Here is a 17,243-nt window from a genome sequence, read left to right as displayed (position 1 = left end):
AGAGGAGGGAAAAGACAGCAGGAGAGTTGGACAGAAAGGAAAAGTGGAGTAGAGATTTTTGCAGTGGGAAGAGGAAATAAGAAGGGGGAGAGGAGCAAGCAAAGATGATGGGAGGCGACAACAAGAGGAGGAGGATAGAGGAAAGGGGAGGATGGGGAGGGAGAGCTGAGTAAAGCTCGGTTCACAAACTACCTGACATCTAAACCCAGGGCAGATCGGAACAGGCTGAACAGATTGAAGTTCTATTACAATTTATACTGCGTAAACTCAAAGAAATATTGACCTTTTGATCGCAAAGAGAACCAGATCTTTTTAAACTACGTATATAACAAAAATATACTGTACTTAACTATCACATATGTTCTGAGAATCTCAAACATAAATGCTGTTTTTGTTGATCTATAGCTGTGACTAAAACTTCTATGATCAAGTTGTTTTTTTATGACGGTTTATAAAAAATAACACCAACAATTCTGTGGCTTTTGGGTGTAGCTAAAAAGTGTTTATTCAGCACCAAGTCCCGTGCTGTAAACCTTCAGCAGACGTGGCTATTTCTCAAAATTATCTTTGATCACTACTGATGGAAACAATATTTCAGCAGAAATGCTATACTTTTAAAGTAGGTGCTGCACTCTGTCGAAGAAAAAAATTAACTAACTAGAATAATTATTTTAAGAAGTAATTTTCAGAAGCTGTGGTCCACCTCTGGTTGTATGATAGGCAATACCTCTTTAGGTTATTGTAGCTTATAGGCTTTTCACCTTGGGGAGCAGGCACCAGACATTACTCAGGTTTGCTGTATATTTCTAGTCCTCAAACTGCTGAGAATACCATACAACTACTGACTGTGGAAATTATATATTTATACATATACATATGCATATATATATATTTAGAGTGAGCACCTGTATTTTAAAACCCATTTAAATATGGCACCCTTGATGTAAACGCTGTGATGATTTATTCCTAACACTAAAACTCTGACTCCGAAAGGACAGCTTGTTTTCAAATAAGATATTTTATTAGCACCAAAAGCCCGTGTTTAACCGGTTCAAACACAAAACGGCTGGCAAAACAGATCTAAAGCCATTTATGTGATTTCTATCGACGAGGGATAGGGGTGGAGATGGTTCAGTGTGAGGGAAGCGGAGTGCTACCTCTGCAAGTCTGTATTGCGCGCTGCGAGCTTAGTAATATGCTAGTGCCGGCAGTTCAGTTAGTTAGTTCAGTTTGGTAGGCAGGGTGCTCGGTTCTGTTGGCAGGGTGGGGCACCCTGCTTGTATAATGGTAAGGGAAACACTGCAGTAGATTGACATGCCTCATATGTTAATAAGAGGAGGGCTTTGTTCTAGAGCCCGACCGATATACTGGTAGGGCCGATATATGTGTTTGGGGACATAACAGTATTTGTGATGATTGGCCCATTATGTGCTGATATTAGCACTTCTAATTATAACCCCTAAAATGCGGGGAACGAGTCGTGTCCGTACTTGCAAATGGTGTAATTGTACAACGTATCCAGCAGAGGGCACATACTTTCAACTCATGGTCATGCTGAACACTTGAGAAGCAGAAGCAACTAAATACTGTGTAGCATATTTTACAGCTATCATTTCTAACCAGAACCCAGAGCCCGACCCAGTCCTAATCCAGGTCGGGCTGGGCTGGTCTATAATAATGTGCTGGCTAGGCCCGTGTCAAGCTTTTGATTGCGTCAGTGGACGCGAGCGGCTGACGATCCGATTATATAGCAAACATGGCTTGCCATACAATCACCACCTGCATGCGGCCATTTGACTGCACGCTGACCAGCCTTGAAAGAAGTTTAAAAAAAGTTCAGTTAAGCTTCAGATGGGACTACGGCCAGGCAGCGGTCCATCAAAGCCCAAATGGACGTTCATTCAGCCGCTGCACTCAGTGGACATGTGCGGCCGACGACACAAACAGATGAGATCCCAAAATATCCAACATGTCAGAGCAGGGTCTGTGTCTGTATAATGCAGAATGCAGGCAGAAGCAGGGATTTAATGCGTTTTTGATGGCCATGAAAAGACAAACACCCCCTCAACTTCGATCTGCTGCCTCCTTTTACTCAACCACGCGCATCCGCCAACCATTAGTAACTATATAAGCAGTCAAAGCTTAATTAACAATGGGGGAGGGGGGGTGTTCGGGTTCGGACCTGTAATTACTGTTAATTTGTCGGGTCGGTTCGGAAATGATGGCTATGGGCTGGGGCCGGGCCGGGTCAGATTTTTTGGGCCCGAATGCAACTCTAGTGTATTTTACTGAACAGAGCATGGTAAGTTTATTTGTAACTGTTCAGGTCTCTCTTGTAAATGAGTCCTCGAGGCTCAATGGGATTTACCTGTCTAAATAAAGGTTGAATGAATGAATGATCTATAAAATAAAAATTAAAAAAATCAACCATAATGAATTATCTTCAATCCTCCAACCCACTTGTCATTAGCTACATGCATCTCAAGTTAGCAAGCTAATGTTTCGATAACCTAGCATAGACTATTGCCCTCTAAAACTTTACCCAGAACAACAAATCTAATATAGAGGTAAACATATATCAGTGTTACTAATGTTATCTTTGTTGTCCTCAATGAAATGCATTGTTTGTCTGAAATCTTTACTTCTCTGCAAAGAAAAAAAACCACTGCTGCGGTCAATAGTAATTATGCCTTCACCATATGTGACTGACTGTTTAAACAATGGGCATTTCTTTGTTTAATTTATATTTTGTAAAACATTTGATAACTTATGGTAAATAATGGAGGATAGAAAATGTGAGCGCACGTTAGGAAGATTGTTGTTATAACTAGTGTACCACTTGTAAACCTAGTGTGGAACAAGGTGTAGCATGGATCTGATTTGCTTAGCTTCATGGTTGCCAAGAGCAGCGCTAAATAAACAAGCCCCGCTCTACTCGCCCCTCCAAAGGACTGATATATCGGTTATCGGCATTAATATTCCCCTCCTAATATTGATATCAATGATAGCCAATATTTCCAAATCGGTCAGGTTCTACTTTGTACCACCTCTGTTACTTGCCATTTCACCTTTAATCTTTCATATTGACAAAATAGAGATTTTTTCCAATGTTGACATAAACAAAACAACAGTGTTATGTAATCTGAGGTGTGCAGGGTAGTCTAATTTGTCAAAAAACAACAAACAAAAAAAAAACTAAAAACAGTTGTAAAAGTTGTTTGAAAGCATAACCAATGAGCGCTAACTTACGCATTAATCATAGTACTGTATTCACAAATGCCAATTTATGTTATTTTAGGAATAAACAGCATAAAACAAATCATACAATGAGTCATGGTTTTTAACAATAGGCTCAAGCCATAGTCGTCGATGCAAGCAGACCTAGAGCAGCAATCAGTCTTTCTGGCAAAGTGTCAGTTCTTTGAATCTCCATATAATAAAAAGAGAAACCAACAATAAAACCAGATAGCTAAAAATAAACATACTTTTTAAGAGGATTTCCAGACAGAAAACCTTCTAATACTACTTTTAATAAAATTACTGGGCTCCAACAGATAACACACGAGTCAGTACAATTTGTTTGTGTAGATCCTCAGTCATTCAGGTCATAAAAAAGAGAGCTATCATTATGAAACTTTTTGTATTTGGTCAGCACAACAACAAAGCCATATATTTTATACAAGGTGGATTGTTGGAGGGGGGGATGCTGATATTGGCAACTGGCAAAAAGGCAATCTTAGTTCTTTATCACCTGTCTTCAGATGCAAAATCTCTAATCTTTGGACTTCTCAATAATGCACATTTTTCCCACAAGAACGCCATAAATCACAAAGCGTATAAATAATTATCATCTTGCTAGCATATGCTTTAACACTTACTGCATCTTTACAAGCACCAGGCAGTGCATGTATTTGAAAGCACAGAGAATGTGTACCTGCGTTCGTTTGTGTGTGCGTGTGCACCATGCTCTCTGCAAGAAGCTCTTAAGCACCACTGCATTCTCCTGATTCCATCAAAGCATAGAGCAAGCCACAGCAGAAAAACAAAACAGCAGAACCTAAAATGCTGCAAGCCGTGACAGCCTGAAGTCATTACAACAGCATTAGTGGTGTGTGATTGACACAATTAGTCCTGCTGTTAATTGATTGTCCGATGAGTGGATGAAGTTAAACAGATCAAGACGTCGGTCGATGTAGATACAAAGAGTCTGACTCACCTCTGCTGAAGCTCCTCCTCAACAGATTTAAGAAGACTCCTGTTTATGGAATAAATGGAAAAGTATGAAACGTAGAATATGACACGACGAGTAAGATAAAAACATAATCTTTGTTTCACAGCAAAAAAGTTAAATTCATAAAACCACTCTGCTATCCTGCTCTGGCTATCAGTTTTCTGCTTGCACACAGGAAGCTGCGCTCAAACAAAAAGCTTAGAAAACATCCCAGTTTTAATTATAAATGCATCATGAATTCTTCAGAATGACAACTTTTGATTCCTGATGACAAATTAAAAAAGCACCTGGACTTGTCCAACTAATAATAAAAACAAAGAGAGGGCACGGAGAACTAAAGAGCACAGCTGTAAAAAAATTAAATAAAAAGAGTGAGACTTACTTATTTTCTCCCAACAGATTTGATGAATTGTGGCCATACTCCAACTGCAAATCCTAAAAGACAAATATTATTTGAGTACCTTTGTTATTGTATATTATACGAGACTCGTTTACACATTTGATATGTGTGTAGTTTACCGACTGACATAAAAAGTACTAATGATAGTAATTAAAAGTTATTTTGACTGCCAAAACATCACAGAGACTCTCACTGCTGCAGCCTACTGGAAAAACAAAATTACCACCTTGGAATCATAAAGTTTTATATCTGTGTGTAGAGAATTTCGGAGAAACCGATTCCAGATTGCTTTTTTTTTTTTTTTATATTTGAAGAAGTTTAATGCACAAAATTAAAATCTTAAAAACAGAATATACTGCTAAGAATTCACTTGAGAAGAAAAAAAATTCCATAGCAATAATTTACAATTGTGCTAAATGAATTGAATGGTTTTTTTGTTTTTTAATAGCATTTTACAACAACTGGAGTTCTTATTTTATCTTGTGCAACAGGGTATTGGATTTTTGGCTGATATCCGATACGGCGATATGTTAAAACTTATTTGACTGATAACTAATACCAATGTTTTTTCCCCTAGACCTACTTACAGAGACTACATATCTTTCTCTGCTGTGGAATTAAAATACTACATTATTCAGCATGGTCTTTGTCAATATGGCCTGCTACCAAATGCAGATGACAAAAAGCGGGCTGAAAATGATGAAACACTTCAACTTGGATTATGTTTAATGTCAAATTTATTCATGACATTTACTCTCTCTAACACAATGACAACACTCCAACAGTGCAAACTTGTAAATTTTCACTAATCTACACTCAACGGCGCGTGTGACGTCATAACGTACTGGAGCTGCAGGCATCCTTGTCACTGGGTTATCATGCAATAAATAAATAGCACCATATATATATATATATATATATATATATATATATATATATATGTATATATATATGTATATAAACAGCACCTTTTAGATCGGTGAGTTATTTTGATGGAATGGCCGATGTCCAATATGTAAGTTTATCCCTAATATTGGCCAATACCATGCCGATAATATCGTGCATCCCTACAACAGAATGTACAATTTTTTTTGTCAGTTATGTCTAGTGAACCCCCCCCCCCCCCCCAATTATTTTACAACAAGAGTAAAAATGCATGTTTAGTTTATCGATGTCACTATATGAACTGTTCCAGAAAGCTAATGTGTTGTTAAAAATGACAAGACGCACACAGCCCAAAGACGTGCAACCAATGACATGATTAGTTTTGCCTGAAAGTCACTGGTGGTCCCGCTCTTTCTTTGTATATCATCATAGAAGAGGGTTGAAAACATTTTTTTTCTTTTTTTAGGAATCTGTTTTGTTTCTTTTGAATGAATGAATGAATAAAACATCCAGAGATTCGAAGGTGTCAGTCTTTTCTAACCAAGTGTTATAAGCTTATAAAAACATGTAATGTCCAATAAAACTCAATGCTGAGAACCACTGTCATTTATAATAAAAAATAAAAACAACCAAACAATTTTAAAGATAATTTTCTAAAAAAAAAAAAAAAAAAAAAAATCTATATAAATAGAACAATGACAGAAAAATAAAAATTAAAACCTTATAATTCCATGGTGGAAAATTACAAACATGTGCAGTCATTCTTTTTTATTTTTTTTTATTTTTATGAGCATGTTTGCTGTTGTCATCAAAAGCTAAAGCCGTTTTGCAGCCATCATGTGCAGTCAAAACAATCAGTTAGTCCTCTAGAATCCTTTTTGACTGCAAATAACAGAAAATTATTTTACAAAAGAAAAATACATGCAAGTTAAAAAAAAAAAACCCAGCTTTGCTGAGATCTGAAATGAGTCCTTTCAAAATGTGGACATGCAAGTGATGAGTATGCTTTTTTAAACTGTGTTACCACTTATACAGGTACAACAAATATTACTGCAAAGTACTCCTGTTTTGAAAGCATAAAGATTCTGCTCATGTTTATGAACAGGAAGACTTCGGCAGTAAAGCTTTGTTTTGCACTGGTTAGAAAGATTTGCTGATGACTGCAACGAACACAATGGGTGCTAAAGGACTGAATCATCTGGAATTTAGTTTGATTCGTTTTAAACCACCTTGATGAGGTGTTGAGCATTCAGCATCATTCTGACTGACATGAAGAAAACAGTTTGAGGCTTGTCATTTAAAACCTCCACGTGAGAACATAACTGTCACAGGAACATGTTACGAGACAAGAAGCATGCAGCAGAAGACGAGTTCTGAAAGGGAACACTAACATACAAACAGAAAACATGTTTAATGGCTATGGTCAAGAATAGCACATGAGGAATTAGGATTAATTTTAGATTAAAACAGAAGGGAAAAAAACAGAAATATTAGGTAATGTCAAACAATACAATACAGCAAATGTTCAACCATTCAATGCATGTGCTACTTTTGGTCTTTATGGTTGCAGCTCAATTTTATCTGACCTTCCTCTGCACGTTTGTTAAAGTGCGCAACACATGCACGACATAAACAACATTTTCACAACAACTACACAGTTAGTGTGGTAAAAGTCGGAAAAGAAGTGGACAGACAGACCAGAAAACGAACTCTGTGAGAACTGATAAATTTATGTTGGGCAATGTGCAGCTGAAACCATCAGACTGAACGAACGACAAGACAACAGCTCAGAAGGTCCAAAAGAAGGACTAAGGTTCATCCTTTAATGAATTATTACAAATGATCAGAAGGAGCGTAAGAAAGAGCTGGAAAACACAGAGAAAGCGGCTAATATACTGATAGACGGATAGACGAACGAGGCAGATACAGAGGGAGTACTACCAGATTAGATCTCGCGGTATAGTAGAGCTCCTCAACACAGTCCAGATAGGGCTCAGAATCACACTGGTCAGCAAGACAGAGCGAGAGAGACCTCAGTTAATACATGAACCTGAACTAATGTAGGAAATAGGGAGGAACAGATGTACAGGGGCAAGAAAGAGGGTGAGAGATGAAAAGTTACTTTACACCAAAAAACAAAACAAAAAATAGGCTCGGAAGTAAAAGGATCAGCGTGATGGTGAAGATTTGAGGTTATTAAAGTTAAAACAAGAAGGGAGACAGGAGTGAACGTGTTAAAATGGCAGATAAATAAAAAACTAAACAAAAATAAAAACAAAGAGTGGTATCAATAAAATTCACACAAGTACCAAAGCATGTAAAATACAAAGTTCTTTGTTTAACTTCTTTAGGAAACAAGTGAAAATTAGTTGCAACCATCTTACACCAGCTTTCTAAATTAAGCTCAGCTTTTTGTCCAATATTACACATGAGGATCATTATAATGACAGTTTATTACGTTTATGTTTGTTTAATGTGGACTTTTATAACAATAATGATAAATGCTGATAAACATGCAGCCTAAAGAAAACTGTGTTCTGAATATTCAGTTAAAATATAAACGTTGTTCAAGCTTTTTAATTTTACAAAGAAACAAACAGCTTCATTAAGTGATAGAAACTAAAACGACAGCAAAAACAGAATTATATGATGTTGAATTACCTGTGATTAGTGGGTAAAATCTGAAGCAGAGCTGACTGACTGGTGATGTCGACTAGATTTAGAGCTAAAGCTGCACAGAGGAAGTTAAGGCTTTGATTTGATGCTGAGTGGATTTTCTCAGATAACCAGAAAAGAGGGAATAGTCAAGAAAGTGCATCGAAACGTAGAAAAATGTCAAAGATAGTGAGGAGAAGGATGAACTGCCATTACTGTGCTTGAACTCTTACTGTTTTATTAGTCTACTCAAAACCACATTTATCATATTCTTTTCAGCTTTGGTTTAGTTTGAAGAAAGTTCAGGACTTAAAAAAAAAAAGTTTGTTTTCAGAAAAAATCACCGTGGAGAATGACTGCTTGTCTGAGCGATCAAACCAAGACCGACTGAGTTCCTCCTCCACTTCCCTTATGAGTACTTGTGTTGTGGTTTTCAAAATTATTTTCTGCAAGAAAAATAACCAACAACACGAGCAGGTTTGTGGGGCTTAAACCGCTGCCCCCGAACTCTGCTTAGCCCAGGGGTCTGCAACCTTTACGATCCAAAGAGCCCTTTGTGTCTGGAGCCACAACAATCTGGTACAGCTGTGATCATCAACTGGTGGCCCGTGGACCACTTTAAGCTTGTTGGGAGGGGCCTTTTCTTCTCTGGTTAGTAGGGGTGACTTGATAGAACTAAAAACATCAAATGGTTGTTAACTTTTGATATTTGTACATTTTAAGACAAAAGGAAAAAAAAAACAGATTGTTGTAAAGAAAGAAAAGAAAAATATAGATGTTAACAATTTTGTAAAATTTTAACAATGCAGGCCAATCATTTAAATTTTTTTTATTTGCAAAAATTAAGTATCCTACTTTGAAGAGATAAAGCATAAAGTGAGTACACTTTATTATTTGTATTGTTCTATTATTCACATATTTGGAAAAACAAAAACAAAAAAAAACAGGAAGACTGTTAAAACGACCCTTTTTTATTTTAGTAAAACAACCAATTAAATTGAGTTTTATGTTAGTTTTGGTCAAAGCTTGAAAGAGCCACTGTAGATGGACCAAAGAGCCACTTGTGGCTCCAGAACCGCAGGTTGCAGACCCTCTGGCTTAGCCGTTCATTCCTGCCGTCAAATAGGAGGAAGTAGAGAAAAAGAACTCTAAGAACCAGATTCCTGGGAAAGATCCTTGTGATCAAAACACAGCTCATGTTAAGATTAGATGTTGCTACATATTAAAACACCAAATCCATCTATTTGGAAACAAATGCGTAGTAGAGCTTGATGAAGGCTTAGTTTTGACAGGAATAGGCAGTCAAATTTAAAACTCTTTCAAAATCGGTCTGTAAACTAAATTCTAATATTTTATGAAGCAAAATAAACACGAGGAAGGACATCAAGTTTGGTTCAATGCACACTGACAACAGGGATATTAGTCAAGTGCTTGTTACTGGGTGCTGAGATTACAGCCGCATGAACCGAATCTCACCTGCAGACACACAATCACAATACCAAACCTAGTTACTCACCGGCTCATGATGAGGTTCTGTCTCCTTTCTCAAAATGGGATCGAACTTCACCTGTCCAACTGTGATAAGTCGAAGAGGATGACAGAAACGTGAGATGGGAAAAATGTACAAAGAATAAGATGACTGGCTTTAAACATGGAGAGCTTTGTGGTGGAGAACTCACAGTTAATCTCGGACAGTGTCTTTCCTTCTCTGGTGCTCCTGCTTGTGGAACGGATACGATGGGGGACAGAGACCGGAGACTGGAAGGAAAGAAACATGTAGGAAGTCAAAGAGCTGTTCAAAGATTATACACAGTGAAGCAGTTTACACAAGAGTCGAGAAGATTACAATTGATTAAATGAATTGGGAAAAAAAAAAAAACTTAAGCCCTCTGCTATTTCCTGTGGGACAGGATTTGTTATGACACAGCAAAACAGCACACAGCAACAAAACCACCAAAACATAGCAACCTAGTCACAGGCAAACAAAAGCCTTTCCTAGCAGCAACGCCGACTTCTCCTTCTTGAAGAGAAATGCAAGTCTTTGTAAGCTCAAATGCTTTTCTTTCCTACAGTCTAATAATAATATTACTAATGATAATAATGTCCAGGATGCTTATACATTTCTTTTCGAGCAGCTAAGACGCACAGCAACCTCACACCATGCTTATAAAGTTCCAAAGATGACAAACCAGTACTACAAAAAATTCATCTTTAATCATTTGACTAGATTTGCCAATAGAGATCCATTCTCGCAACAGTAAAATAGTGTTTAGAAACTTTTTTTTTTTTAATCATTAAAGGATGTTGAACGCAGCTTCCATAATTACATGCATCCTTTACACTTTTGCGTTTAAATAATATTTGGCTGCAAACGTTTGTCTTGGACAAAGAGCAACAAAGTGATACTTTACTTCTTTAAACCCAAACATTACTTCATCATCTCTGCTGCTGTCATGAAATAGCAGAATCTTGCTGAGGTTGTCATGGTACATGCTGGAAATGATACTTTTATGATTCCTGAAAATTACCGGTACCTAAAACGCAAACAAACTTAATAAAAATTAAGACTTCCGAATATTTTTGCTCTATAAGTCACAGGGTTTTTTTTGCATAATTTGCATGCCCTGCAACTTATAGGCTGAAGTGACATATTTATGAATTTTTTCCATATGTATAAACCAACTTTTGGATGAGATATGACCGTTTTTATTCATTCTGACTGAAAAGATTGAACACTACCATTTTCAGTGGCTAGATGGCACTCGAGCAGTATGGCATGCTGTTGGGTCATGCAATAGGTAAAAGTGGCTATTAATGACACAATCGGCTTGCCATAGTTGCCATCTTCGTCCAGCTAGCCTGAAGCAAACGTCAAATCAACTTCATTTCACTGTGTCGCCCCGGCGAAATGCAGCTAATTTGACCATTGAAGTGAATTTATTAAGTAAAAGTTCAACTGAGACACACCTTTACTATAATATCAGGCAAACAAATATTGTTTTTGGGTGTTAATCTTGTTAAATTCTTGTTAAAGTCCTCCTGTGCACGCTCTCATGGCTGCCATTTGGCAGCCAATCGACTTTTGGCACAACACTGGCTGCAGATGCCGTCCGATCCGTCCACCCAGACTTGGCTGGCCTCTCGATTCACCCGGGCTGTAGGACCGCCCAAATGCTGGGCAGAACTCCTCCCAGAGCGATGGCCATTCCTCCCAGCAGTCTGCCGAGCTCCTCGTCACTGCGGACAGCCAGCTGTAGGTGCTGAGGGATGATCCTGTCCTTCCACTGTCGTGAGCCATGTTTCCTGCTAGTTCCAGGATCTCGGTGGTCAGACACTTGAGCACAGCTGGCAGGTTGATGAGAATGCATCCACAGAACATCCTTTTCAACTCATTTGAGATTTGGGGCTGTAGCTGAGATATTATTTGAGCTTTTGAGATATTAATCAGCTGCTGTTGGTTGTAGAAAACTGGCTTGTTGCCATGGTTACGCATCATAACAAATGTCCAAAACTAAAAAGTTTCAGTAAAAATCCTACCAGCTGCACAGCATCTGATACCAGAGGAAACAATCATCCAAAAAATGTGATTTAAATCCAGAAAAAGAGGAATTAAAGTTTCCAAAAGCAAAATCTCAGAATGAAAGTAACAGAGCTGCTCCAACATGCAGCCACCTTGAGCGGCACAATTCTAGAACTTTTAATTATATTTGGACTAACGTGACGTGTACGGCAGAAAATACGGTACATGGACTATCAATAATAGCAGCGTGTTTCTGCGAGAAAAGACATTTGAAATAAGGACATTAATCCTAAATTTCACAGTATTTAGAACGAGTTTGAAATAGTTAAAGAAAGTTAAAAACTACAAATCTTAAATTTTAGAAGGACACCCAACATAGTGATTATAATGTTTCTGATTATACAGCTATATACAATCAGCTGATAGAAAAAAAAACAAAAAAACAATTAAAGTACAAGAAATTCCTGGAATGTTGAACTAATTATGCAAATGCCTCGGTAATCCATCAACTGCCTGTATGTCACATACCAATGACAACTTCCATGACAACGCCAGCAGACACTGAACAGAGTGGAAATTCACTCTCTGTTCAGTCAGTTCTGTAGTCTTAGACACAAATCAAAATAAAATGACAGAACGGATGGGTTAGAACGAAATCACTGCAGCCAACACAAGTACCTTCCTACGAGCTGCAAAACGGGGTGCACGTCGAGCACCGGGGCTTATGGGGAGGAAATGACCTCTGTACTTAAACTGAGGAGGAGTGAGTAGGGGATGGGGGTGGAGATGAGAGGACAAGAGGAAAACAGGGGAAGAAGGAAGGAGGAGGAGGAAAGATAAGGAGAAAAGAGAAGTGCTACAAGGAGAAAAGAGGAAAAGTGAGGCGAGAAATGAACAGGAGAAAAGAGGTGAAAGAATAAATGGAAAAAAGGTGTAGGGAGAGAGGATAAAAAGCAAAAAATAAGTTGCATGAACCAAAGTAAGAAGGGTGAGCAGAGAGGATACAAGGCTGATGAGTGGACAAGAAGGTCAATGAAAGACCAACTGAGGACAGGAGGATACAATTTAAGAAGGAGAAAGAAAAATCCAGCAAAAAAATCATTTTTCTGCCGTTCAGCTTTATGACACTTTAGTGTTTCCAGTAGATAACCAGGAGGAGGTCAAATGTTACCTCAGGTTCAGGGTCGTCATCGTCCAAGTCGTTGAATGTGCTGTGGTCAGGGTTGTTGGCTTTGTCTAGCAGCTCGATGGCAAGCGTCCTGCTGAGAGGCTGCGACACAAACGGATGCTGGAAGACAAACAAGAGAGGGACTCCATATAATCTACCAGTGACAAGATATTAATTCAATTCAATTCAATTCAAAAATACTTTATTAATCCCAAAGGGAAATTAAATGTTGTTGTAACTCATTATCCTCATTTCATTAAGAGATGTTATAAATATTATTGATGGCTGTAGGCAGGAAGGTCTGTCCCACAGTGGATCAGAAGAAACTGGCCGCAGATGCCGTCCGATCCGGCCTCTCGGTTCCCTCGGGTTGCAAGACTGCTTGCATGCTGGGCAGAATTCCTCCCAGAGCGTTGATCACTCCTCCCAGCAGCCTGCCGAGCTCCTTGTCACCGCAGACAGCTGACCAGGGGACGATCCTGGTCCTTCTGCCGTCACGAGCCGTGTTTCCTGCCAGTTCCATGATCTCAGTGGTCAGGCACTTGAGCACAGCCGGCTGGTAGACGGGAATGCATCCACAGCACCACCTTTTCAATTCATTTACGATTTGGGGCTGTAGTTGAGATATTATTTTGAGCTTTTGAGATGTTAATCAGCTGCTCCCGATTGTAAAAAAAAAAACTAAACAGCTTGTTGTCATGGTTACGCATCATAACAACTGTCCAAAACTAAAAAAAGTTTCAATAAAAATCGTTCCAGCTGCACAGCGGAAACGATCATTAAAAAAAAGTGATTTACATCCAGAAAAAGAGGAATTAATGTTTCCAAAAGCAAAATCTCAGAATGAAAGTAACAGAGCTGCTCCAACATGCAGCCACCTTGAGCGGCACAATTCTAAAAGCCCTACAAAGTCACTAATGACAATAAAAATAGAACAACAACAATAAGTAGCATCATCAAATTCATGTTTGCTTCAAAGAATTAGAAATATCCTGCTTCAGTTCTCACCTGCAGCAGTTTCTCCGCTGTGGGCCTCTTCTTTGTGTTCTTGGTTAGAGCTAGCTTGACAAAATGGTGGAAATTATTTGTCCTGTTTGGTAAAGACAGAGAGGAAAGACACAAAGGAACAAAGGAGCTCATTATTGGACCTTGAGAGGAAACACCTGATGAAATGAAACGGTCAACATCTCCTTTGATGAAGAGTAAGACAATAAAAGAATGGAAAAACTATAGGATTACCATTTGACTTTATCTTTCAACTTCGGAGGCTGAAAGTTACTCTTGGTCATTAAGAACAGAGCCCTGGAGAGGAAAGAAAGAGGAGAAAAATACAACACCTCAGATCCTGACAGCTGTGAAAAACAACAGCGTAAAGAGAAATAAAACACTTTGAATTCAGTGTTTTTAACACAATTATTTCTCATTGAGTCTTAAAAATCAGGTCAACACAATCTCAATGAATGAACACAATGAACAATTTATGTCTGTTTACACTGTAATGATTTATTTACCAAAACCCTAAGACAAAAACAGAAAGCAGTGTGTGAAATTTAAGTTGACCCACATTGCCTCCACAGAAATGAATGGTAGTAAATTATAATAAATGTGACAACGCTCTATAAAAGCAGAAGCTGTGATTGTTTGCAGGGCTGTATGTGTGCTGCATTTGTTGGTGCCCATCGATCTGTGAAAGGTGATGAAGACATTTCCAAACAATTTGGAGTAAAAAATTCTACTGTGATAAGAAAATTTACAGGTGGAAAACATTTACAAAAGTTCAGCACCACTTCTGAATTATGGCTTAGATTTAATATAAAACTATTATCATTTGTTGTTTATCTGAAGTCTGATAAACTCAAAATTGCTGTTTTTTGTAAAGACCAGTTGGTTTATGTTTGTTTTACATGCCCAGCTGTGTAAAACTTTAGGATTTTTTTAAAAGTGAAATGTGACGTAATACCCGTTGTAATGCTGTCAATGCAACTTCTAAAAAAACAAACACTTACTTTTATGCCTACTTCAATTTCTTCAATTTAAAATGAAAAAAAAAGGAAATAAAAAGGATTAAAGTCTACAATCTTAAATAGCTTTAATGAAGGGCACCAGCATTTTTTACAGCACAGATCTTCTGTTTCAGCATTTTTTTACTGCAATGTATCATCACATTACTGCAGGCCATGCTGACACATAATAACTCTGCTCACACACTGTTCACTCTACCTCATGGGGTGCAGGTCAAACATGGGTGGCTGCAGTTCTGCCAGCTCTATTGCAGTAATACCCACTGCCCAGATATCACACAGCTGATTGTAGCCCCCCTTCCTCTCAACTGCTGCTACCTCTGGAGCCATCCTAGATAACAGGAGAGAGGAACAGTCAGTGAGAAAGTGATGATACAGAAGGAGCACATGAAACATTCTGAGGTTATAAACAGCTGGACACAAAAACAAAATGTGCTTTTTTATTATGATCTAGAAGAAGCTAAATTGGTACCCTGTGGCTCCTCTTGAGCCACAAGTAGAATAAAATCAGTATTTATATACATTAAAACTAAAGTTATGACTTGAAACATAAAACAATTTCTGAAACACTCCAACAGAATAACCCACTAAATATCAAACACCTGAATTCCCACACATTAACCCAACTAATTACAGAAGTACTGCATACATTCGGATGTTGTTTTACTTCATACATTCACAGTACCCGCATAAATACCTGCACGGCACTATGAGGGAAAACTCACCAGTAAGGTGTTCCAATGAATGACTTCCTTTTGGCAAGAGTTGCTGTGATCTGGGCTGATACCCCAAAATCAGCTACGGAGAGAAGAATGAAACCATAAGTATAAAAAGAAAACACAAAACCCAGGACACCAAAAGAAGCCCATCAGATATAGTAATTGATATGAAATAATGTTTTCCTCTCACCTAATTTAACATAGCCATTGTCTGTCAGGAGGATGTTAGCTCCCTGTAAGAAACAAACAAAAAAAAAAACAATGCAGAACCAAACACAAGAAACTGAACTATGGATGAATTTTAATTCAACTGCAAAACACACACACACACACACACACACACACATATACATATCTATATACATATCTATATATATATATATATATATATAAATAAACACAAGAGATTAATCTTCTTAGAAACATTTTTAACATGAATGAACATAGCAATGAGCTCTGATTAAGCATATTGCTTTATTAAACAAATACATGACCAGTAAACCTGAACCGATACTATTTATGAAATAAGCATCGTGATTTTAGCAACAATCATTTTAGCTTTCAAACAAGAGTTTTTATTTTGTCAACATCCATACAGGTGCTGGCCATAAAATTAGAAGATCATGAAAATGTTGATATATTTCAGTAAATCCTTTCAAAAAGTGAAACTTGTATATTATATTAATTCATTACACACGGACCAAAATATTTCAAATGTTTATTTCTTTTAATGTTGATGATTATAACTGAAAACTAATGAAAACCCCAAATTCAGTATTTCAGAAAATTTGAATATTGTGAAAAGGTTCAATATTGAAGACACCTGGTGCCACACCCTAATCAGCTAATTAACTCAAAACACCTGCAAAGGCCTTTAAATGGTCTCTGTCTAGTTCTGTAGGCTACACACAATCGTGGGGAAGACTGCTGACTTGACAGTTGTCCAAAAGACGACCATTGACACCTTGCACAAGGAGGGCAAGAGACAAAAGGTCATTGCTAAAGAGGCTGGCTGTTCACAGAGCTCTGTGTCCAAACACATTAATAGAGGTGAAGGGAAGGAAAAAATGTGGTAGAAAAAAAAGTGTATAAGCAATAGGGATAACTGCACTCTGGAGAGGATTGTGAAACAAAACCCATTCCAAAATATGGGTGAGATTCACAAAGAGTGGACTGCAGCTGGAGTCAGTAATTCAAGAACCACCACGCACAAACATATGCAAGACAAGGGTTTCAGCTGTCACATTCCTTGTGTCAAGCCACTCTTGAACAAGAGACGTGTCAGAAGCGTCTCGAGACAAAAAGGACTGAACTGCTGCTGAGTGGTCCAAAGTTTTGTTCTCTGATAAAAGTAAAATTTTGCATTTCCATTGGAAATCAAGGTCCCAGAGTCTGGAAGAAGAGAGGAGAAGCACAGAATCCACATTGATTCAGGTCCAGTGTCAAGTTTCCACAGTCAGTGATGGTTTGTGGGGCCATGTCATCTGCTGGTGTTGGTTCACTGTGTTTTCTGAGGTCCAAGGTCAACGCAGCCGTCTACCAGAAAGTTTAAAGCACTTCATGCTTCCTGCTGCTGACCAACTTTATGGAGATGCAGATTTCATTGTCCAACAGGACTTGGCACCTGCACACAGTGCCAAAGCT

General features: G+C 38.1%; 1 protein-coding gene across 1 annotated transcript in view; it reads right to left on the bottom strand.

Moving 5' to 3' along the window:
* LOC119413264 (mitogen-activated protein kinase kinase kinase kinase 3) overlaps nucleotides 1-17,243 on the bottom strand; it is a 48,171-nt gene that overhangs the window by 16,131 nt on the left and 14,797 nt on the right. Inside the window, exons 7-17 of the mRNA XM_037680304.1 lie at nucleotides 15,790-15,832; nucleotides 15,606-15,678; nucleotides 15,080-15,211; nucleotides 14,099-14,161; nucleotides 13,868-13,949; nucleotides 12,863-12,979; nucleotides 9,851-9,929; nucleotides 9,688-9,746; nucleotides 7,458-7,520; nucleotides 4,614-4,666; nucleotides 4,217-4,255 (exon numbers count right to left, since the gene is read on the bottom strand). Of these exons, the coding sequence (XP_037536232.1) occupies nucleotides 4,217-4,255; nucleotides 4,614-4,666; nucleotides 7,458-7,520; nucleotides 9,688-9,746; nucleotides 9,851-9,929; nucleotides 12,863-12,979; nucleotides 13,868-13,949; nucleotides 14,099-14,161; nucleotides 15,080-15,211; nucleotides 15,606-15,678; nucleotides 15,790-15,832 (803 nt within the window). The remainder of the gene's footprint in view (nucleotides 1-4,216; nucleotides 4,256-4,613; nucleotides 4,667-7,457; nucleotides 7,521-9,687; nucleotides 9,747-9,850; nucleotides 9,930-12,862; nucleotides 12,980-13,867; nucleotides 13,950-14,098; nucleotides 14,162-15,079; nucleotides 15,212-15,605; nucleotides 15,679-15,789; nucleotides 15,833-17,243) is intronic.

Source organism: Nematolebias whitei, chromosome 1, assembly GCF_014905685.2.
Source record: "Nematolebias whitei isolate Nwh7 chromosome 1, NemWhi1, whole genome shotgun sequence".
NCBI lineage: Eukaryota > Metazoa > Chordata > Actinopteri > Cyprinodontiformes > Rivulidae > Nematolebias > Nematolebias whitei.
The sequence above is the reverse complement of the archived record's forward strand: the minus strand, read 5'-3'. Positions and strand labels throughout refer to the sequence as shown.